Source organism: Lithobates pipiens, unplaced genomic scaffold, assembly GCF_037356315.1.
Source record: "Lithobates pipiens isolate NorthernLeopardFrog02 unplaced genomic scaffold, aLitPip1_a1.2 Scaffold_19, whole genome shotgun sequence".
Lineage (NCBI taxonomy): Eukaryota > Metazoa > Chordata > Amphibia > Anura > Ranidae > Lithobates > Lithobates pipiens.
Genome location: NW_027507764.1, coordinates 62759135 through 62782753, shown reverse-complemented (window position 1 = coordinate 62782753; position 23619 = coordinate 62759135). Strand labels below are relative to the sequence as shown.

Below are 23619 nucleotides of genomic sequence, written 5' to 3'. Positions count from 1 at the left end.
AGAAAAGGCGATGCTCAGCATACATTAGTATGTAGATGAATGTGACCTCAGCCACCCCCCCCAACATGTTTCGTCCCACTCACTGGTACTAGGTTTACAGAGGTTGCTAGCTGAGGCCACATTCATCTACATACTAATGCACTGGGTTGGTGAATGGTGCCTTTTCTTGAATATCAGAGTAGCCCACAAAATCTTGGACTCCACCATGTAACCCATTGATGCCAAGCATCCTCCTTTGTGCAGGGCAGTCCCCCCATTATAGTAAATGATCTCATAGCCCTCCCCCACATCTGCATGTGGAAATATCCCATTTATTCTGCTATAGTGCAATGATCATGATACATCTCTAAGCAGACACCCTTAGAAGGGTTTATAACTGGCCACACACACACCTTACAATCGGAGTGCACTTTTCAGATTTCCCACCAGCTGTGTTGTATGAGGTCTACCTAAACAATATGGTTTACATCCAGTCTAACAGACCCCTACACAACACATTTGTTGGTAAAACTAAAGGCAAATTTGCGATTTTTTTTTTTAGATTTGGATAAAATGGTGAGGGGATGGAAGCACTGTCATTTCTATTGCCGACTGTGTCCCCCTTAGGGAGATTCGCTCTAATTGTCCTGATCACCAATGGCCAAAGGGTATCATTTATACTCTGTATTTACTGATGGCTAATACAGTACAAGACTCTACAATTGCGAAGGATGACATGCACTATATGGCCAAAAGTGTGGACACCCCTCCAAATAAGCTCAGGTGTTTTCAGTGAAGGGTCCTGTTAATGCTATAGTATAGAAATACATTTTAGACAATTGTGAACTTGTGGCAACATTTTAGGGAAGGCTCTTTACTCTTTCAGCATCACTGTGCATCTGTGAACAAAGATCCATGAAAACATGGTATGAACAGTTCAGGGTAAGGGAACTCAAGTGGCCTACACAACTGACTTGGCCTTGAAATTACTGAATAAACTAGAATTCTGATTGTAAGCCAGGTCTTCTCATACATCATGACCCGACCGCTCAAAGGCTCTTTTGAACTGAATGGGTACAAATTCCAACACACTCCAAAATCCTAATAAAAATCCTTCCCAGAACAGTGGGGGAAAGGCAACTCCATATTAACGTCCATGGTTTTAGAATATAGTACAAAGTTTGCAGTTTTCAAGTGCTATGTCCCAATAAAACAAGGGTGGGTTGGTCAGGGGTCAACAAGCCTTTGGCCATATATTATCAATTAAAACATTTTTAAAGTGGAACTTCACTCTCTCAATCAACATTGACTTTTCTTTAAGCCTCCTGCTGCTAGCGTTAGTAAATAGATATCAACATACATCATATTAACTTGTTTTAAAAACTTTTTACCGTTTATTCAGTTACTTCCTGGTTTCTTGCCTAGGCAAATTAGGTCATACAGCCCAGGATTCTTCTAGAGGGGTGGAGAGGTTTTGTCAGTTAAGCACACCCTCCTGCTTGTATGCCTGAACTAAGGGCAAATGAATTCCAGGAAGCCAATGCTACATGAATCAGCTGCCATTACTCAAGATGGTCATGGCCAGAAACACTAGGGGGCTGTTTTTCAACGTGATTTCTCAGCAAAATAAATCATGGAGACATGGATAGGTGGGGGAGTTTGCTGCGAATATTAAAAAATTATTAAAATAGCATTTTTACTTTGTGGTGCTCAGATGAAATGTAGTTCTGCTTTAAACAGAAAGCCGCTCTTCAATTTTTGAACCTTCAGAAGCACCAGTTTGCCAACCAACCATATAAGACCATACGCAAATAACACTGAGCGTCACAAAATATCCTAAAGAGTAGCCACAGCATTTAATTGTGCAATCACATAGCATTTGGTTAGTACAAAGTTTTCAGTTTTCAAGTGCTATGTCCCAATAAAACAAGGGTGGGTTGGGGATATTTCATAGTATAAAGGAGAACAATAAATTTACAATGTTTCGATAAAAACAATATTTACGGGGTGAAAGGCATCGATATAGCACACAAAAGAATGAATGATTAGAAAATGATTGTTGTCATGAAGATATTTAGGTCAATGTCACCCAACAGCTCACAAAAATATGATGGAGAGAACTGCAGACCAACGTCATCTGTTACCTAAATACTGCACACAAAGAAGGAGTTTAAAACAAGTAATACGCATAGCAGATGAAAAAAAACAAAAAATCCCTAGGAGATGATTGGTTGCTATAGGCACTACTATCTTGACATCTACAAATGGTGAGCAATATATATCAATTCAGCCACGCTTCAACAGTTCCAAATGGTTACCACTTCTAACCTCGGCCAGCACCATGTATTTTTATTAAAGATGGTTTTCCTATTCGGCCTACACTTTGGAAATTGTAGCTAGAATATTAGGACAATATATGTTTTAATATACAGAAAATACTTTTTAATAGACTCAACATTTTCTCAATCTGAATAGCAATTTATCGGACCCATATGGATTATTTGCGAATAAAGTGTGGTGATGTCACATGTCACAGCTTTTCAATATATGCTTAACGACCCAAGTACTCTACTTGTTCTATACTACATCAGGCAATCAACACTACTACTGGGATTTGTGAAGGTTAGCCATGGCTATAAAATGGCTCAGTGGTTTCCTACTGGTCAGGAATAGCGATGAGCTTGAATTCCGGGATTGGATTTGTCCAAACCTGGAACTTAATCTGTCATTGCTGGGGCCAATGAGCTGCGAGATGGCGATTCCCTGTCCCGCAGAGGACAGCCACAAAAGGGTGACCTAAAATAGGCACATGTCATTGGCCAATATGGATAGGGAATCTCCCAAGAGCAACCCATTTGCCCAACAAGAACAGCTAACATCTGGGTTCAGACCAAACCCAAGCTCATCCTTAGTCAGGAGGAAGCCAATCACCTGCAAAAAGCAGGCTTACCATTCTTCTCAATCCATACTGTGCAGGATGCCTTAGTGTTGCCAAACATTCCCCAAAAAAGGATGGGCTTCGAAAAATGCCCATCTCTGTTTTGTGCAGGTGCTGCGTCTACTATAGAAAGCAAGATCATGGAGGGTTTAGAAGGGCATTGGAAAGAAAAACGTGAAATGTGACTTACAACCCTGTATTAACACTGCATTATAAAACCAAAACCACCAATAAAAATATCACTTGTACTCGCTCATGATCTGATCATCGGATTCTGAAACCAGTTCTCGAACCTCACAGTGAACTTTAGGTTGATGTCAGACGAGTGATTAATGATTGTTAAGAGGCTGCCCGTCTGTCCCTATGGAACCACTTCTTTGTTAGCTAAGGCAGTAAGATGTCGCTCCCATGTCTAGTGGTCAAAATACAGCAGCATTCCAGGCCAGCGAGGGAGCATTTTTAATAGAGGAAAGAGGAAGGCCCTTTGCTGTTGGACATTTTTTTTTACCAGTGGCAGAGTCACCTGTCTGACAGCCACCTAAAGCTGAACAATTACATGTACAGCTGTCTGCCTGACAGACAGCACAACCTGGTCAGTGACCAGACTTTTTACTACCATGCTTAAACAATACAGCTTGGTCATCAACCTACCCAAGCCTATGACCTACACTATATCTCCCAACTGTCCCCCATTTGGAGGGACAGTTAGTCTTTTTGAACCCAATCCCTCTGTCCTTGTATAGACCGCTATAAAAATATACTATATTTGTAGAGACCCTGTCACCAGACCATTCATTTTTTTTTTTTTAAACAATCTTCCTCTAAGGTTGTATTTATTGTATTTTATTTGTATGCTGTAAAAGCTTCCTTTTTGTAGACATCTAAAAGCCCTGAGACTCCTGTTGGGTGCCGCCATCTTAATTGTGATTTTGGAGGGCCCAGCAGACTCAGAGCTTTCACTCATCTCAACACTCTATATCAGGAATATGCAATTAGCGGACCTCCAGCTGTTGCAGAACTACAAGTCCCATGAGGCATAGCAAGACTCTGACAACCACAAGCATGACACCCAGATGCAGACGCATGATGGGACTTGTAGTTTTGCAACAGCTGGAGGTCCGCTAATTGCATGTCCCTGCTCTATAGTATTCCCATCACTTCTCCCCTGGCAGCTACACAAAAGGTTACATAAGGAGGTCCGTTCCTTTTATTTATGTTTATAAAAAGCATTATTGAGGAAAAACAGCTCTTAAAAACCCTTTTGGGTCATCCAATAATTTTTCGTATACTAATTAGTAATTCTCATGGTCTTTGAATTTGGGGGTGTATCAGAGTGTTAAACTTTCTGATTGCAGAAAGTTATGCGCAGTGCTGCAACTGGACAACTAAGAAGCAGCACAGGAACTAGAATCATTAAAATGATTTACTTTTAAAACCTAAGTCAAGACAAAAAAACAAACAAAAACAAACAACCGTTTCAAAGGATTTCCATTTTGGCTATAAATGATATTGTACATGTACACAGAAGCATCCAATTGTATATATTACATATACATACAAAGCATAGTCATGCTGCACAGCGAGTATGCTTTACCGTTCCTCTCAGGCCAAATTAATTTGTCTTTCATACAGACAATAGAGGGAAACATAGAAACCTCAAATTTGAAATACAGTCATGAAAATATGGCACCGCAAGTAAGAAAACATTTGAAATTAAAAATAAACCGTCAAATAAACGTTTTATATCAGTTCAGAATGTGCCAGCACTGAAGATGTAGTACGCTTTTCTTTCAAGTGGTTGTAAACCTCAGACATGAAATATGAACAAAGCATATCCCTCTAGAATGTGTGCTTAGTGTGTAGACATTTCTGTCTGCATGAATCACTTCTGACAAGTTTTCCTGACACCAAGAGTAAAATGGTGACAGGGGAGGGACCTCCAGCTGATTGACAGCCTCAGTTCTGTTCCTGTGTGTTGTATGTTTCCCTTCCCCCCCCCCCCCAATCAGCTCTCAGAGCTCTACAGAGTGTAAATGTAGCTCTCTGCCCCCTTTTTTTGGGCTCTCAGATAAGCTTTAAAATTCTGCACTTTGAACGGATGTCAAGGGGAGAAGACTGCAGATAAGCAGGTACAACTTATGTGGGATGATTTGTTTAATCTCTGTGCATCACCAGATGCCAGTCATGTCACTGGGTATATGTAAGGGTTTATAACCAAGTTCAAGTTTGAGAATCGAATTGCCCAAATAAAGGCACTACCCTGGAACTAGTGTGTAGATTATAAATCAGGTTTAGGTGGGTTACATACATAGATCACACTGAATAAATTTTAGAAAATAACCCTGTCCATGGAAACAAATAAACTCTTGCTGTTTTTTGGGATTTCTTACTCTCTGTGCCAGGCACATGCGGATGAATAAAAAATAAAAAATACATAAGAACTGTTTGAGCCATTGGCATGCACCAGTCAATGTGAACATCTGCTGTAATATATGTTTCTCAAAAGAATAAAGTGAAACAGATATTAACCAATTAAGCCAAATACACTATATGACCAAATGTTTGCAGACACCTAACCATCACTCCCACCATATGGTCAAAGTATACAAAAATCCCTCTAAATTATTGAGTTGAGGTGTTTCTAGTGAGAAGGATACTGTTTGGGTAGATTTAGACGCGTGCCTAAATCTCCATTGTCACTGAAGCCCGATCCGCTTTAAGCATGGTACACACTGAGTTTTTTTTCCGTTCAACCCAGTGAGTTGAACAGGAAAAACATGTCAGCCCCGGTCGGAAACCCCTGTACTAATGATCCGGCATTAGTACAGCAATCTCCCCCACTGAGCTGTTGTGTTCTGACAGGGGGGGCGACTCCCCCGACAGAACACTCGGGTCAGTGCTCTCAGCCATTGGCTAAGAGCACGGATTGGGAGCTGGTCGGGTACTGGTTTTCCAGCATGTTCTTCCATCAGAAGCCAGCCAAACTGTCAGACCGACTCCCATACACACGGGCCGAATGTCGGACGTTTTTTTTTGCGAATGCCGATGTTGCGAGGCTTTAAGACCATGCTCCAGAGGCTACTGACAGGAGATGGGGAAGCGATGCAATGCCTCCTAACCACCTGTTTTAACCCCAATTATGCAGCAACTGCGTGCATTGAAAGTGGTTGCGGGGCGGTTGTGATGCTTCCTCATTGACTTGCATGTGTCATTTTCGGTGGGCTTGCTGGCCACCATATGATGTCAGGTCAACTCTGCCGTGGCCGTGAAAGCAAAGCATTGTGCCCATGGCATGAAAACATCCCCATCTGCTGCTTATAGCTTAAAAGGGGGGGGGGGGGGGGGTGACACAAACGTAGCTCACTTTTTGCTGCCCTCCAACTGCTAGTCTAAACGAGGCCTTGATGTTACATCAAAGACATTTTGGACAATTGTGCATTTTCAACCTTGTGGTAACAGCTTGGTGGAGGCCCTTTTCTGTTCCAGCATGACCGTTCCCCCAGCTCCATAAAGGCTGTTGATGAGTTTAATGTGGAGGAACTTAAGTGGTCTTCATAGAGTCCTGACCTCAACCCTACCGAACACCTTTTGGGAAGAGCTGACTGCAAGTCAAATCTTCTCATTCAACATCAAGACCTGACCAGCACAAAATCCCAGACAGTCCAAAATGCTGTGGAAAGCCTTCCTAGAATTTTAGGCGCTGCAAAGGGGGTGTGATTCAACTCCAAATGAACGCCCATGGTTTTGGAAAAGGATGTGCAACAAACTTATATGGGTGTGATGGTCCAGCTATATAATGTATTAATAGGTTTTCTGAGTGTCTATTCTTTTTTTCTTGTTGAGAATTGCCACTGCTAATTAGAGCTGCAATAGGGGGCCACTACCCTATACTGTAAAAATATTCTCCTACAGGTCGTGGCTGCAGAATACCCCTCCTTGAATTTGATTCTGTAAGGGATGACAATTGACTTTAAATACACTTGCCTATACAAGTTCTCGAAACATGACCAACTTAAAGGCCCATCCGCTCCGATTCCACTTCACTCTGCAAACATATACATGCTACATTCACACCACCACATACCCTGTCTTTTCTTATGTTCCTGTATCTCCATGTAACTCTAGAACACCTGTGTTTCCCAACTATCAGTAACTTACCAAGCGATAACTTCCCTGACTAATATGATTGCCAGTCATCAGCTCGGTACATCAAACCCTTCAGCACTTCAAAAATAAATGTTACGTCCTACATCTTCACTTACTTAAAAAGTGGACCTGTCCAATCATCAGCACCTGTTATAAACGGCATTACACTGACCATGCATTACCCGTGCATCATTCCTTCTATATTCACCTTGTTATGTATCTGCACAACACTGCTGTTAACTAGGACAGTTATAAATATTCACAAGTACTCATAAAATGTGGCCAGCCTATTTACTGGCACAGTGCATATTTCCTTTTGCGTTTGAGAATGATCCTAGCATGCACTAGAAAGTCCTATCTGGCTCTCTGTGGTCATATACATTTTAGTGTAGTTTTTCTTGTGAAATTATGTCAAACTGGAGGAGAACTTCACAGGTGACATTTCTCATGAATGGTATGCTTGTCAGTAAATTAGACACTGCAAGCGAATTTCACACGTAGCAGGTCCACTTTTATTCCATAAATTAGGTTAAAAGCAACTCTTTGCCTTTTCTGATGGTCACCATTTACAACATAAGTTCACAGTAAAAAAAAATAAAAAAAATTCAAATAACCCAGACACAAAAGAGACCACAGGCCTCAACTTTTTCTGGTGTTTAATGCAAAACCGTGAGCTTGTCTTGCCTAACTGGAATGTATTGGTGATGGATCTCTCACTTGGTCTTTACAGATTTCTAGGGCTTGGGGGCAACAGGCCAATCCTGGGGTTTCCAGATCATCGCATAACATAAGGCTGTCCACAACTTGGATTGTGGATTGTATCCAAGTTCTCCCACCCACCATCAAACAGCACTGTTCCTGTTTCTAAGCTATAGTACACAGTAAGTAAAATGGGCTAATGTGAGAACTACCAGCCCTACTTTGCTGTCTGTAGCTTAGCAGGGGAAACAACAAACTCAAGCAAGGGGCATTAAAACCAAGATGAGCCTGCATGCAGGATTGTTGAGCCGATATCTGCCATTTATAGATTTCGATTTAAAATCCTCCTTAGGTGCACAGACCTTCTCAACAGTCAACCCTGTACCAATGTGACCAAATGCAAAAATGCTGCCATATATATTCCTATGAAGAATTCATTAGAGGGTTTAAAATGCAGTAAAGCTTTATTACTCACCTTCTAGTGCAGGGATTCCCAACCTAGGTCCTTAAGTACCCAGAATAGGTCATATTATAAAAATTTCACTTCAGTAGAATAGCTCTCAATACTACACCAATGACACTGATTTAAATCACTTGACAAGGTGAAAGAAATTCCAAAAACATCAAAGTGTTGGGGGTGCTTGGGGACTAAGGTTCGGAACCAGTGCTTTAGAGGATTCCTTCTAGGAACTCACTTAAGAAGGTGCTTGAAAGGCCAGGCTTGCCCTGTTAATGCCATGTCAAGTTGGTAGAACTCAATGCCGGGCTCCAGAAAGAATGGAGGACTTATCAGGAAACCAAACCCTGCCATCCATATAACGGGTTCTATATCTCAGATGGTTGAATCAAATTTTTTTGTATAACCTTATGGATTCTGAATAGCCTAAAATTAGAAAAATAAAAAACACATTCCTTTAACTTTACTATTTCTAAAATAAAAAAGGGCCATTATTTTAAAACATCTATTGTTACCAATATATTTTATGTATGTAATGGACAGACCTGTTGGTGAACAATAAACAGTGAGTCTAAGTAAAGGACAATTCTGTAAGGAAGTTATTTTTAGGCTAAAAATAAAACCATTTATAAACATGCTAGTTATCATATATTAAAGGTGACCTATATACGCAAATGTTAACATAAGGTAAAGTGAACAGTCTTGTTGGTATTCAAAAATAAGAGTAAAAAGAGGGCTGAAATAGTAACTCTACCTGGAGAGAATGCTGTTCCTGGTACCACTCATATGCTGGTCACGTCTGAAGGTCTAGAACACAAACACAAGGCCTGCAAGCCAAATCCTGCCCACAGGCCATTTCACGGGCACCCCCTATTTTCTTCCTCTCTTTGTCTCAGCAGTCGGCAGCAGAGGGGACAAAACTCTTCCACCAGATACTGTGCTTCTCTGTGCAGCTGTGGAGAGTCTTATATCTAATCCCCCCCCCCCCCCCCCCCCACCTTGTATCAGCAGTCAACAGCAGAGAGGAGGTCAGAACTTCTCCCACTGATCCTGTGCCTTTCTGTGCCGCTGCGGCATCCCTTAGTCTCCCCCTCCCCTGGTCTAAACAGACTCCAGCAGCTGACTCCCACTATTCTCTGGTCCTCCTCCAGACCCTACACTTTTTGCTTCCCAGCCCCCAACCCCATCTTCTTTCTGGCAACAGCACAAGGTAAGGGGGTGCCCTGTGATGTAAGAGAGGGTGGGGGACTCGACGTCTGATGGTGGGGGGGCTCTTGACAACTGATGTAAGGAGGTGGGTGCTCTGGACATCTAGTCCTGCAGATAAAATCAGCCCTTTGTGGGCAACTATAATGCTGATGCAACGAAATTGAGTTTGACACCCCTGATCTAGGCATTTGGTTTTCTGATCTCTACAAGTGAAGGTTCAGATTTCAGATTGGATGATCTTCCATTCAGTAGAGATCATGCGACCAACTGCCTAGGCCAGTGATGGCGAACCTTGGCACCCCAGATGTTTTGGAACTACATTTCCCATGATACTCTGGCACTCTGCAGTGTAGTGGAGCATCATGGGAAATGTAGTTCCAAAACATCTGGGGTGCCAAGGTTCGCCATCACTGGCCTAGGACTTCAATGAGCCTGGAATGGCATTTTCTCCAGGAAAGCGGTTTCAGCACTTTTATTGCTCTTTATTTATGTCAACATTCGATCACAGGCCCCTTTTACCTTCCCCCAGAAATGCCGGTTACATATTTATCTTTCGTTTCCCACTGTCTTATAAAAAAAATTTGCAGGTTGGAAGAGAAGGTGCATTAATCAGGGATTCCAGCCAGCTTAAAAAACATGTCTCATCTAGGGAGAATAAAAGTTGCATTTGCAAATAAAAACGTCAGTTTGCAAATAAAATTTATCAAACACAACTTTTTAGTGGCGAATACAGGCTGCTTTTGATAAAACACCAAATATCTCAACATTGGTGTGGATAGAAGATTATAAGGCATGACAAAACATGGGAGGAGTCATTGGCAGGGTTGTCTCACTGTTCACACCAAATTCAATTTGCACGATACAGCTCTTCTTTAGTTTCACTTCTGTAGTTAAAATAACTATCAACCGTAAGTGACAATAACAAGGAAGCAAAAGGAATATGATTGGAGTGATACGAATTTCTGTGTCGAGGGCGGGAAACTGAGGTATGACAACACAGCAATGATTTCATTAAACTATCTACGTGATCTTAAAAAACAAAACAAAAAACTCAACCCATATCTTCAAGGTAAGTATTACCAAGCTAAGGCTACATGACGACTGCATTTTATTTGAGTAAAGATTTCACCCTACTTATTTCTTGTTTTGAAAAAAAGAGAAAAAAATAAAAGGCAATCAAACTCCATTAGTTAAATGCAGAAAATATTGTTTAAAAGTTCAAGTTGAGTTAAAGGTCTAACATTATTCCCAACACAAGATCCATCTCTTAAGTGGTCTCGAATGTACGGTGGCATGGTGTTGAGGTTGTATGCGAGAATCTGAATATGGTTACCGGATAGATGTTTAGGTTTTGTCGTACTCATACCAAATGTACTTGTTCGACCCATTCTGTTGGGGGTTCAGGAGTTCTACTTGAGATATCTTCGGAGCTGGTCACACTGCTCGTGACTTCGTTTGTGTGGTCATCACTCTGTGATACCGCTTCGGCCTGAGTTTCTATTTGCTCGGAAGCAATCTCCTCTGTTTGCATTTCTGGGTCTTCGTTAATTAGTGCATCCTGAAAAAGTGCATGCTCCTCTGCCATGTTTGGAGCAGGAGGCAGCGACTGGTCACTGGCACACAGAGGTTGTAAATCAACGTCGGTTTCTGAGGCCATAGACGGAATAAGGGCGATGCTTTGAGGATTGATGTCATGGAACCAAGCCATAATGTTTCCCAGAAGGTTCTCATTCATGTTGGGGTCTTGACTAGAAGAATCAAGGTCACTGCTGGATGTTGGGACATCGGTGAATGAATTAGAGTGTATGCGGTCTATTGCATATGGGTCATTGCTAGCTCCCAGCCTGACCAGACTTTCGCCAAGTTCTAGCAGCTCGGAGCTACTCATTGCAGACCTAGGGTTCTCCAAGCTTATCGGAGATGGATCAAGTCTTGTAGGCAGAGATGAACCTATGGCTCCTAGTGAAGACTCGTTGTTGAGGAACTGTCTAGTCTCTTCATCGACATTGAGGCCAGATTCTTGCAAAGACAACTGAATGGCCAGGAGGATGTTGGGATCGTCATCATCCAGTGAACTCAGCGCCTGCAAAGGAATTCATGATGGTAAATGTACGTAATAGTGATATCATGGCGGACTGAGAATTTTTTTTTCCCAGTGCAACAGTTACCTTATCCTACAAAATAGCATTGATTTACAAATCTAAAACGTTGTACAGAACACAGCCAGCTAAAAGCAAAAGACTTTAAAAATGTTAGCATCACTTTCAGAGATTAGGCTGAATAGGGGTTAATGTTGAATATATAACCAATACTTCCAGAAATACTCTTTATTGACTAACCACCAGGTAACTAGTTGTTGGAGAATGGCAACCTCCATGTTTCGCTATGTTTTCTGACAAAAGACAAATCAAAATAGCATAAGACTCACATATAGGCCTGGTTCACCCTAGCGTTTTTGAGGCAATTTGAGGTACAATTATGTAGTGCAACTTGTGCGTGATTTTGACGGGATTTTACTCCTGTGCGATTTTGATGCAATCTCATCCTTAGCAGTCAAGGCACTGCTGCTGCTTCTTGTGGAAGGAAAGTGGATGGTTTAAAAACATAAAATTGCTATCCAAATTGCATCAGAATAGAATGTATATGCAATTATATTGAACTCTATGGGGCCACAGTTATGCTGGAATAGCACCAAAGTAGCACAGGAAACTTTTCCAAAATTGCTCTGTGCTGAGTCGCATTGATGTGAATGGGCACCAATATAAACAATTTGATTTCCATTATGTGATTCTGTGCGACTCTAATCACATCAGAAATCACACTAGTGTAAATCAGGCCGGAAAGCTGCCATCCTCTAGCTCCTAAGCCAAATATGATTTCTAGTCCAGTGAAGCTAAACCTATCCAGCTTTGCTGCAAGGAATGTAATTGCCTCAAAAATATTTGCTCTTTATATATTTTGTGTCAGAAGGATCAGTGGTGGTCAGACTCACCGTGGATGTGCCATGTCTTCTGCTACCACGAACCTCTAGGGTATCTGAAATGACAGGGATCAAATTGACAATGCAATTTCAAAAGAGTTATTCAATTGCTCTTCTTTCTGTGTAATGTCCATTATACTTCTCCCTTACAGAACAAGATATTTTCTTGTTGCAACAGTTCTGTCGCCCCCCCCCCCCATCCTTTCTGTAACAAAAACAGTTCTCTAACAAATGTTTGTAGACCATCTCTCACAAGTGCAATCTGTGTTAATGGGCAGACTCTCACTAGTGCAATCTAAGTTCATGGACTTTCACTTTTGCTATCTGAATTTATTAGCAGATTTCACCTAGTGTAATCTGGGATTTTGAGCTCTCACTAGTGCAGTCTGGGTTCATGGGCGGAGCCTCACTAGTTCAATCTGGGTTTATGAGCTGACCCTCACTAGGGCAATCTGCGTTCATGGATTGACTCACTAGTAAAATCTCTTTTTATGGATTGACCTTTACAGGCTGGATCTCTCTAGTGCAATCTGCGTTCGCGGACTGACTCTCACTAGTGCAATCTGAATTTATTGGCAGATTTTACCTAGTGCAATCAGGGATTATGAGCGGACTCTCACTAGTAAAGTCTGGGTTCATAGGCTGACTTTCACTAGTGTAATCTGCGTTCATTCACTGTCTCCCACTGGTGCAATCTGAATTTATTAGCAGATTTTACTTGGGATTATGAGCTCTCACTGGTACAGTAATCTGAGTTCCTGGCCCGGCTCGCGCTAAGGTAACCTGGGTTCGCGGCCCGACGTGCGCTGGCACAACCTGGGTTCGCGGCCCGACGTGCGCTGGCGCAACCTGGGTTCGCGGCCCGACGTGCGCTGGCGCAACCTGGGTTCGCGGCCCGACGTGCGCTGGCGCAACCTGGGTTCGCGGCCCGACGTGCGCTGGCGCAACCTGGGTTCGCGGCCCGACGTGCGCTGGCGCAACCTGGGTTCACGGGCCGAATCGCGCTAGCGCAACCTGGGTTCACGGACCGTATCGCGCTAGCGTAACCTGGGTTCACGGGCCGACTCGCGCTAGTGTAACCTGGGTTCACGGGCTGACTCGCGCTAGTGTAACCTGGGTTCACGGGCTGACTCGCGCTAGTGTAACCTGGGTTCACGGGCCGACTCGCGCTAGTGTAACCTGGGTTCCCGGGCCGACTCGCGCTAGTGTAACCTGGGTTCCCGGGCCGACTCGCGCCAGTGTAACCTGGGTTCACGGGCCGACTCGCGCCAGTGTAACCTGGGTTCACGGGCCGACTCGCGCCAGTGTAACCTGGGTTCACGGGCCGACTCGCGCCAGTGTAACCTGGGTTCACGGGCCGACTCGCGCCAGTGTAACCTGGGTTCACGGGCCGACTCGCGCCAGTGTAACCTGGGTTCACGGGCCGACTCGCGCCAGTGTAACCTGGGTTCACGGGCCGACGCGCGCCAGTGTAACCTGGGTTCACGGGCCGATGCGCGCTAGTGTAACCTGGGTTCACGGGCCGACTCGCGCCAGTGTAACCTGGGTTCACGGGCCGACTCGCGCCAGTGTAACCTGGGTTCACGGGCCGACTCGCGCCAGTGTAACCTGGGTTCACGGGCCGACTCGCGCCAGTGTAACCTGGGTTCACGGGCCGACTCGCGCTAGTGTAACCTGGGTTCACGGGCCGACTCGCGCTAGTGTAACCTGGGTTCACGGGTCGACTCGCGCTAGTGTAACCTGGGTTCACGGGCCGACTCGCGCTAGTGTAACCTGGGTTCACGGGCCGACTCGCGCTAGTGTAACCTGGGTTCACGGGCCGACTCACGCTATTGTAACCTGGGTTCACGGGCCGACTCGCGCTAGTGTAACCTGAGTTCAGGGGCCAACTCGCGCTAGTGTAACTTGGGTTCATGGGCCGACTCCCGCTAGTGTAACCTGTGTTCACGGGCTGACTCACGCTAGTGTAACCTGGGTTCCCAGGCTGACTCACGCTAGTGTAACCTGCGTTCACCAACTGACACTACTTCAAGCTAAGTTCATGGGCTCAAAGCCATCTATGGATATCTCAGGGAGTATGAAATCTACTGCACCGCTACTGATGCCAGTTCAGAAAATTGGAGAGTACCCAAAGTGCCTTCTGCATGGTCATCAGGATCTGGAGTGTTGCTCCTCATACTGTGCAAATCGCGGCGGCGCTGGCGGTGTCTTCTCCTATACTGGAACTCTGCATATTCCTGTAAAGGTGATTAAAGAAAGATTGTAACTTAATTAGCACTCCCCCAACAATTCTCTCTTTTGCCAGATAAGCATATAAAGTGGAATGTACATGGGATGTATGCAAGGTAAATTTTACTGCCTCAAATACCCATTAACCAGACGGATTCCTGTATCTCTACAGAGCAAGTTGAAAATAAACTCCATTTCCTTCCTATGCCAAGCTTTTATATGCTCGGACTCCAGTGGGCAGTAAAACCTGTTGCATTTGACAGCTGCATAATAGGTAGGAATTTAAGAAAAATAGCAAGACTGCCATTTCTGAACTCCTGAAAATTTCATGCAATGACTTTGCTTTATGAATTGCTGACACAGAAGAAGCTTGCAGCAAGTGAGCTCCTGAAGCCACTAGATCAGTGATGGTGAACCTTGGCACCACAGATATTTTGGAACTACAATTCCTATGATGCTCAACTACACTGCAGAGTGCATGAGTATAATGGGAAATGTAGTTTCAAAACATCTGGGGTGCAAAGGTTCACCATCACTGCACTTTATCAAAATACAGTTGTGCTCATAAGTTTACATACCCTGGCAGAATTTATGATTTCTTGGCCATTTTTCAGAGAATATGAATGATAACACAAACATTTCTTTTACTCGTGGTTAGTGTTTTGCTGAATAATGTGTATAATGGCAACAGAAACTACCCAAATTACCCTGATCAAAAGTTGACATACACTGGTGATTTTGGCCTGATAACATGAAGTTGACACAAAGAGGTTTACATGGCTATTAAAGATAACAATCATCACCTGTGATCTATTTGCTTGTAATTAGTGTGTGTGTGTGTGTGTGTGTGTGTGTGTGTGTGTGTGTGTGTGTGTGTGTGTGTGTGTGTGTGTGTGTGTGTGTATAAAAGGTCAATGAGTTTCTGGACTCCTGACAGACCCTTTCATCCAGTGCTGCACTGATATTTCTGGATTCTGAGTCATGGGGAAAGCAAAGGAACTGTTAAAGAATCTGCGGGAAAAGGTAGTCGAATTGTATATAACAGAAAAAGAATATAAAAAGATAACCAAGGAATTGAGAATGGCAATCGGCAGTGTTCAAACTCTAATCAAGAAGTGGAAAATGAGGGGTTCTGTTAAAACCAAACCACGGTCAGGTAGACCAACAAAAATTTCAGCCACAACTGCCCAGAAAATTGTTCGGGATGCAAAGAAAAACCCACAAATAACTTCAGGTGAAATACGGGACTCTCTGAAAACATGTGGTGTGGCTGTTTCAAGATGCACAATAAGGAGGCCCTTGAAGAAAGATGGGCTGCATGGTCGAGACACCAGAAGAAAGCCATTACTACGCAAATGCCACAAAGTATCCCACTTACAATACGCCAAACAGCACAGAGACAAGTCTCAAACCTTCTTCCACAAAGTCATTTGGAGGGATGAGAACAAAATTGAGCTTTTTGGCCACAACCATAGACGCTAAATTTGGAGAGGAGTCAAAAAGGCCTATCATGAAAGGTACACCATTCCTACTGTGAAACACAGAGGTGGATCGCTGATGTTTTGGGGATGTGTGAGCTACAAAAGGCACAGGAAATTTGGTCAAAATTGATGGCAAGATGAATGCAGTATGTTATCAAAAAAAATACTGGAGGAACATTTGCATTCATCAGCCAGGAAGCTGCGCACGGGACCTACTTGGACATTCCAACATGACAATGATCCAAAACACAAGGCCAAGTCGACCTGTCACTGGCTACAGCAGAATAAAGTGAAGGTTCTGGAGTGGCCATCTCAGTCTCCTAAATTATATAACAAAATGTTCGGTGCTAAGACCAAACAGTGAATAAAGATAGATGAAAGAACTATACAATGTCCAAAATAAAGTGCAAGTGCTCCGTGTATTGCAAAATATCCTTAATATATATATGTTGAATTAGATTCTTTGACAGTCCAACATAAAAACACAGATAAAAGCGATGCTGGTGCCTTCATGCAGCACACACACAATCCTTGTGTACCCCTCCACCAGATGTACCCTCACCTTAAGGGCTTTGTATAAAAGCCTGTAGTAAATGTTAACAGCATTAGGAGATCCTCCTGTGATTCCTCCTTCCTGTAGTAACTATTGGCTTAAAATGTCGCCGCTATAAATAACATGGGAAGAACGTAAGCCAATCACAAATCCCAGAGGAAGTCATGAGTCATGTGAGTGTAATTCTTGTGGAGTCCAAGTTGTAATAAATCTTTTTAAAAACAATATCACACTATTGCAAGCCTCTGTTGTTTCTACATGTGACATATATGAGAGGAAGTTTCTGGTAACTAGGAGGAAGGAGTTGTTCTTGATAAGCATTTTAAGCCAATAGTTACCACAGGAAGGAGGAATCACAGGAGGATGCTGTTAACATTTACTACAGGCTTTTATACTAAGCCCTTAAGGTGAGCGTACATCTGGTGGAGGGGTACACAAGGCATGAAGGCACCAGCATCACTTTTATCTGTGTTTTTATGATGGACTGTCAAATAATCTAATTCAACATATAAGGATATTGTGCAGCACATGGAGCACTTGCACTTTATTTTGGACATTATAAATAATTGAATGTTATGCCCATTTTTGGATTTGTTGCACAGGATATATCTATTATTAATTTAATATATTAATTTATTTAATATTTTTTAGTAGATTTGGGTAGTATATATATTTTTTTATAGTAATTTCATCTATCTTTATTCACTGTTTGGTCTTAGCGCCGCACATTTTGTTATATCATTTTGTATTATCACATTTAGGGAAGTGTGGAGAGTGCTGGCAGCTGTCTATTTTAATTTTATTTTAATTTTACTCTAGTGTAGTATTTATTTTTCATTGCATTTATTAATTTTAGCAGCTCACAAGGTTTTCACCTATTTGCATCTCAGTCTCCTGACCTCAACATCATTGAACCGCTTTGAGGAGATCTCAAACGTGCAGTTCATGCAAGACGGCCCAAGAATTTACAAGAACTGGAGGCTTTTTGCCAAGAGGAATGGACAGCTTTACCATCTGAGAAGACAAAGAGCCTCATCCACAAATACCATAAAAGACTTCAAGCCGTCATTAAAGTTTAATGGGGGCAATACAACGTATTAAGAACTTGGGTATGTAAGCTTTTGATCAGGATCATTTGGGTAGTTTCTGTAGCCATTATGATTTAAAAAAGAGTAAACACAGTTGATTGATAAAAAAAATGGCTTCAGCCAAACACTAACCAAGAGTAAAAGAAAAGTTTTTGTGTCATCATTCATATTCTCTGAAAAATGGCAAAGAAATCATAATCTTGCCAGGGTATGTAAACTTATGAGCATAACTGTATATGTGGGTTGCTACAAGGTGACATTGGACTGCAGACATTGGCTAGACTGCATAGATTTCTATGTTCTATTTTTTTAAAAGGAGGGTAAAGACTATGGGAGGCTTCTCTTAGTCCACCTGTGCCAGTGTAAAACTCTGGTACCTTGGGCATAACGATTTAAAAATCACAGTAGGTTCTGCATGGAGTTTGTACGTACTTTCATTATTTGTGTTGCTTACTCCATGTGCTTCTAGTAAAAAACAGGATTTTTAAAACAGCTTACCTGTAAAATCCTTTTCTTTGATGTACATCAGGGGACACAGAGCCATAGTAATTACTATGTGGGTTAATAGGACACTGGCACGCCCCAAGATCAGAAGTGCACTCCCTATATAACCCCTTCCATTACTGGGAGTACCTCAGTTTTGTAGCCAAGCAATACAAGTGTATACCAAGAAGGAAGGGACCTCTGTGTCCCCTGATGTAATGAAAGAAAAGGATTTTACAGGTAAGCGGTTTTAAAAATCCTGTTTTCTTTTCATACATCAGGAGACACAGAGCCATAGTAGTTACTATGTAGGATGTCCCATAGCAATGGCAACTGAAGGGAGGGAGACACAACAAAAAAGTAGGGCAAAAAAGAGGCTAGAGGACTCATGCGGCAGCCTGCAGTGCACTACGCCCAAAGGCAATAGCCTCATGACCTTTAACACTGATTTGATAAAATCTGGTAAATGTATGAACTGAAGACCAAGTTGCGGCCTTACAGATCTGAGCCATAGAGGCCTGAAGATGCACTGTCCCAAGAGGCACTAACCACCCTGGTTGAGTGTGCTTTAACACGAAAAGGAGGAATTTTCTTCTTTAAACCGTAAGCTTGAACAATCACTCATCAAATCCATTTGAAAATTGTGGACTTTGATGCTGCCTGTCCCCTTTTTGGACCTTCTGACCATACAAACAAAACATCTGTTTTGCGAACCTGAGCAGCTGCTTTTAAATAGATCTCTCTTACTACATCAAGGGAGTATGTGTAGTGCCTTCTCTTCCCTAGATTGAGGCTCTGGGAAGAAGGTGGAATAATATCCTGGTTTAAATGAAAAACCTGTCACCACTTTTGGTATGCCTTAAGCCCCGTACACACGAGAGGACTTATGTCCGACAGACTTCCGACGGACTTGGCCACACACAATCACACTAAACTCCGACGGATTCGAATGTGATGACGTACGACTGGATTTGAATAAGGAAGTTCATAACCAGTAGCCAATAGCTGCCCTAGCGTCGGTTTTAGTCCGTCGGAATAGCATACACACGAGCGAATTTTTCGAAGGGACCGGGTCCGGCGGAGTTCCTTCGGAAAAATTTGAAGCATGTTCCATATTCTAAAGTCCTTCGGACTTTGGCGAGTCAAAAGTCTGTTGCAGCCCACACAGGATCGAATAGTCTGACGGAATCAGTCCGTCGGACTTTGGATGTTGAAAAGTCCGCTCGTGTGTACGGGGCTTTATCCTTATGCATGATCAAATATGGCAGAGCCATTAGTTCTGATACTTTCTAGCAGAAGAAATGGCAACCAAAAATATTATTTTGTCAAAAGAACCAAGGGAATTTCCCGTAAAGGCTCAAAGGCTGATTCTGTAAAGCCGATAAGACCAAATTTAAATCCCAAGGATTTAGAGGTGCCTCCATAGGGGGATTAATCCGTGTTACCCCCTGAATAAAACTATGCACCAGAGAGTGAGAAGCAAGAGGCAGTTGAAAAAAACACAAAAAACTGACAAGGCCAAGATCTGGCCCTTGATAGTACTCAAGGCCAGCTTCATTTCTAATCCCATTTGCAAGAAATCAAGGATCCTACCTATGACATACTTCCTGGGGTGCCAACCCCTGGATCCACACCAAGAAACATATGCCTTCCAGACTTTATAATAAATGATTCTGGAAGCCGGCTTCCTAGCAATAACCAAAGTAGACACTTCTGAGGGAGATAACCCACGGACCTTTAGAATGGGTTTCAATAGCCAAGCCTTTAAATTTAGTGTCCGTAAGGTAGGATGGAATACCGGACTTGCACAAAAAGGCGTGGCCATAATGGCAGAGTCCAAGGGACTCCTCCCGCCATCTTTATGATCTCAGCAAACCAAGATCTTCTGGGCCACCAGAAGCACCTCCTTTCGTTTCTGCTTGATCCTGCGGAGAAGTCGCGTAAGTAGCAGAACTGGAGGAAACGCATAGATCAGTGCAAACTGATCCCATGGGAAGATTAATGCGTCTGTTCTGCATGCTAGCGGATCCTTCGTTGTTGACACAAAGTTGTCAACTTTGTTGTTGAATCTGGACATGAACAGGTCGACGTCCAGAATACCCTATCTCTGACATATCGCTAGGAAAATGTCGGGGTGAAGAGACCATTCCCCTGGAATAGAATTGTTGGCGACTCAAGTAGTCTGCCTGCCATTTTCTGTTCCTTGAATGAAAATCGCCGATAGGCAAGGAATGTTACTTTCTGCCCAAGCTAGAACATGATACACCTTTTTGGGCTGCATAACTTCTCGTGCCCCCCCAGTGATTGATTTAAGCCACAGCCGTGGCATTGTCGGATTAAATCCTGACAGAACAATCCCGTAGCCTGAGCGTTCAAGATTCTAGGGCCAGATGTACTGCCCGAATCTCCAAAATGTTGATAGGCAAGGTTCTTCTGACTTGGACCATCTCTCCTGGACAGAATCTTCTTCCAGGACTGCTCCCCAGCCTAGAAGGCTGGCATCTGTTGTCACTATTTTCCAGGATACTGGCAGAAGAGATTTCCCCTTTGGGAGGTTGTTGAATATCAACCATCAATTTAGGCTCTGACGTACGTTGGGAGACAAGCGTATTGGAAAATCCAAAGCCTGAACCTTCTTGTTCCAGACCGACAGGATGGTGTTTTGTAGCAGTCTTGAGTGAAACTGCGCGTAAGGGACGGCCTCGAAGGAGGCCATAATTTTCCCAAACAATCTCATGCACAGCCAAATGGAAGGATTTTTCCATTGAATTCGTCCTATAACGGAACTGATTCTTGTCTGGGGTAAGAATACCTTCTTCTGTACGGTATCTATGACCAAGTACTGTAATCTCTTGATGATTTTTAAAGGAGGATTTTTCTAGGTTGAGTATCCAACCCAGAGATTCCAGGTAGTTTACAGCTGTGACCAGACTTGGGTTTAGACCAGAGACTGAATGATTTATTAAAAATAGATCGTCTAAATAGGCTAGGATTGTTATGCCCTGAGCCCTTAATTCGGCTAAAGGAGGTGCCAGAATCTTTGAGAACACCCGTGGTGCTGTGGCTAGACCGAATGGCAGGGCCAAAAACGGAAAATGATGATTTTTTATTTCGAAGTGTAGAAATTTCTGGTGAGCGGGATATTGGTACGTGGAGATATGGATCCTTGATATCGAATGATGCCAAAAACTCCCCTACTTGCAGGATGGAAACAATTGATTCCATGCGAAAGGACCGGATATTTAAGTGGCGATTCAGATCTTTGAGATCTAGAATGGGACTTACCTCTCCGTTTGGTTTTGGAACCATGAAAAAGGTTTGAATAAAAACCTGTGCCCTGTTCCTCTAAGGGAAACTCTGATATCACCAGCTGGGATAATAGATGATCCAGAGCTAGAAAGAGAGACTTATTTTTCTCTGGATCCCTGGGAACATTTAGAAAATGAAGAGATGGAAACTTTCGGAAATCTAGTTTGCAACCTAGAGAAACTGAGGAAAACATCCATCTGTCTTGACGTTATTCCTGTCAGATCTTTGAAAATTGCAGGAGCCACCCCCCCCACCCAAGCGAGCGGGGGCGCCACTTCATGAGGAGGCTTTAGCATTCTGCTTTGCACGCTTTCTGCCCCAAGACCTTTGACCCTGGTGCTGCCCTTGAGGTCTTCCCCTAGAATCTGACGGTGGAGGCCGTCAAGACTGCCTAGAGGCTGATGCCCCTGGCACGCTTTGAGGAGAAATGTTTAAACTTCTTCTTTACTGGTAAAAGAGAGCTTTTCTCATTAGAGATCCTTTTGGATGTATTCATCCAGATCGTCCCCAAATGGCCATTCACCATGAAAGGAGGGTTTCTTACACGTGCTTCGGCTGACCAATATTTCAGCCACAGAACTCTGCAAGAATCCACTAGTCCTAGCATAAACCGTGAGGCTTAGCATCTACTGTGAAACACAGTGCATCTGATACACCAGCCCATTGCTGGGGCTGCTGATCAGGCAGAGTCGTAAGTATCTCCACAAACTGTTCCTTAATGGACTGAGATACACCAGTTGCCGCAAGAATCGGCAGCGCTACAGAACTTGTTAGACATATTGCTTTTAGAAAGACTCTCCAACTTTTTATCTGTTGGCATTAGTGCATTATCCACCGGACATGTGAGACTCTAGTTCACTGAGGTGATTGCAGAATCAATTGCTGGAACCCCCCATTTCTCATAGAAATCGGCTTCCATAGGATAAAGCAGCCTTTCTAAACCTTTTCAACACAGAGGAACCCTTGAAATAGTTCTCCAGTCTCAGGGAACCCCTGCTAAAAATTAGAAATCTACAACTCATGATACAATAGTGTGATGGTCAGTGGGAAGAATGGTCCCTACATTTGTGGTCATTGGGAAGAATTACCTCCTTACAGATAGCTAAAAGGATTATTGGTGTCAGTGGGAATTTATCCAAGAGGCAGAAATTGCCCAATGATAAAGGAACCCCTAGCAACCTCCGGAGGAACCCTAGGGTTCCACGGAACCCTGGTTGAGAACCACTGGGATAAAGTGTGGATAATATTGTTTATCTGGGTTATTCCCATTCAGAATATATAAGCTTTTTTAGCCATGAATGAATAGGAAAGGCACCCCCAGAGGTGGGTTCATCAAGAGCCTGTGCTGCAGGCAGCAAAAAGGTTAAACAAACCAATTTAGTAAGAAAGTATACAAGCAACCTGTCTTGTGATACGGAGGAAATTATGGCTCCTGACACAGCGCTGTTCCCAGCATAAGGCGGTGGGTGCTCAATACAGCCCCCAGTGGTGAAAGATAGGCATGACAACATTATAAACATAACCACTTAAGGACCGCCGCATGTAATTATACGTCGGCACAATGGCACGGACAGGCACAATCACGTACCCGTACGTGCCTGCCTTCCAGCGGATGGGGGTCCGATCGGAACCCCTCCCGTTGGCTGCGGCGGTCCGTTTCGCTTCAGGAGTGATCCGGGATAAGGGGATGGCCGTTGGTTTATGGCCATCTCCTCGCGATCGCTCCTGGCGAATGAGAAGCTTCCCCTGTCTGTGTAGTGTAAACACAGGCAGGAGGAAGTGATGTCACTCTCCTCGAGGCGGTCTGTTTTCCCGGACGGCGAGGAGAGAAGACATCATAGTAAGTGCACCAACACTACACTGACATGTAGGTACACATAGGCACACTTTCACCCCCAGTCACCCCCTGATCACCCCCCCTCCCAGTCACAGTGTCACTGATTGCAGTGATCATTTATTTACTGATCACTGCATTTAGTGTCAGTTGTGACTGTAAAATGCGTCAGGGCAGTTAGTGTTAGGTCCAGGGTAGCCCCCTACCCCCCTAATAAAGGTTTAACCCCTTGAT

The 23619-nt window shown here is 43.4% G+C and overlaps 1 protein-coding gene across 1 annotated transcript in view; it reads right to left on the bottom strand.

The window, feature by feature from the left end:
- Window positions 1-10519: 10519 nt before the first annotated feature.
- ANKIB1 (ankyrin repeat and IBR domain containing 1) overlaps window positions 10520-23619 on the bottom strand; it is a 256563-nt gene continuing 243463 nt past the window's right edge. The window contains exons 18-20 of the mRNA XM_077490802.1: window positions 14537-14645; window positions 12421-12464; window positions 10520-11511 (exon numbers count right to left, since the gene is read on the bottom strand). Of these exons, the coding sequence (XP_077346928.1) occupies window positions 10789-11511; window positions 12421-12464; window positions 14537-14645 (876 nt within the window). The 3' untranslated portion in view covers window positions 10520-10788. The remainder of the gene's footprint in view (window positions 11512-12420; window positions 12465-14536; window positions 14646-23619) is intronic.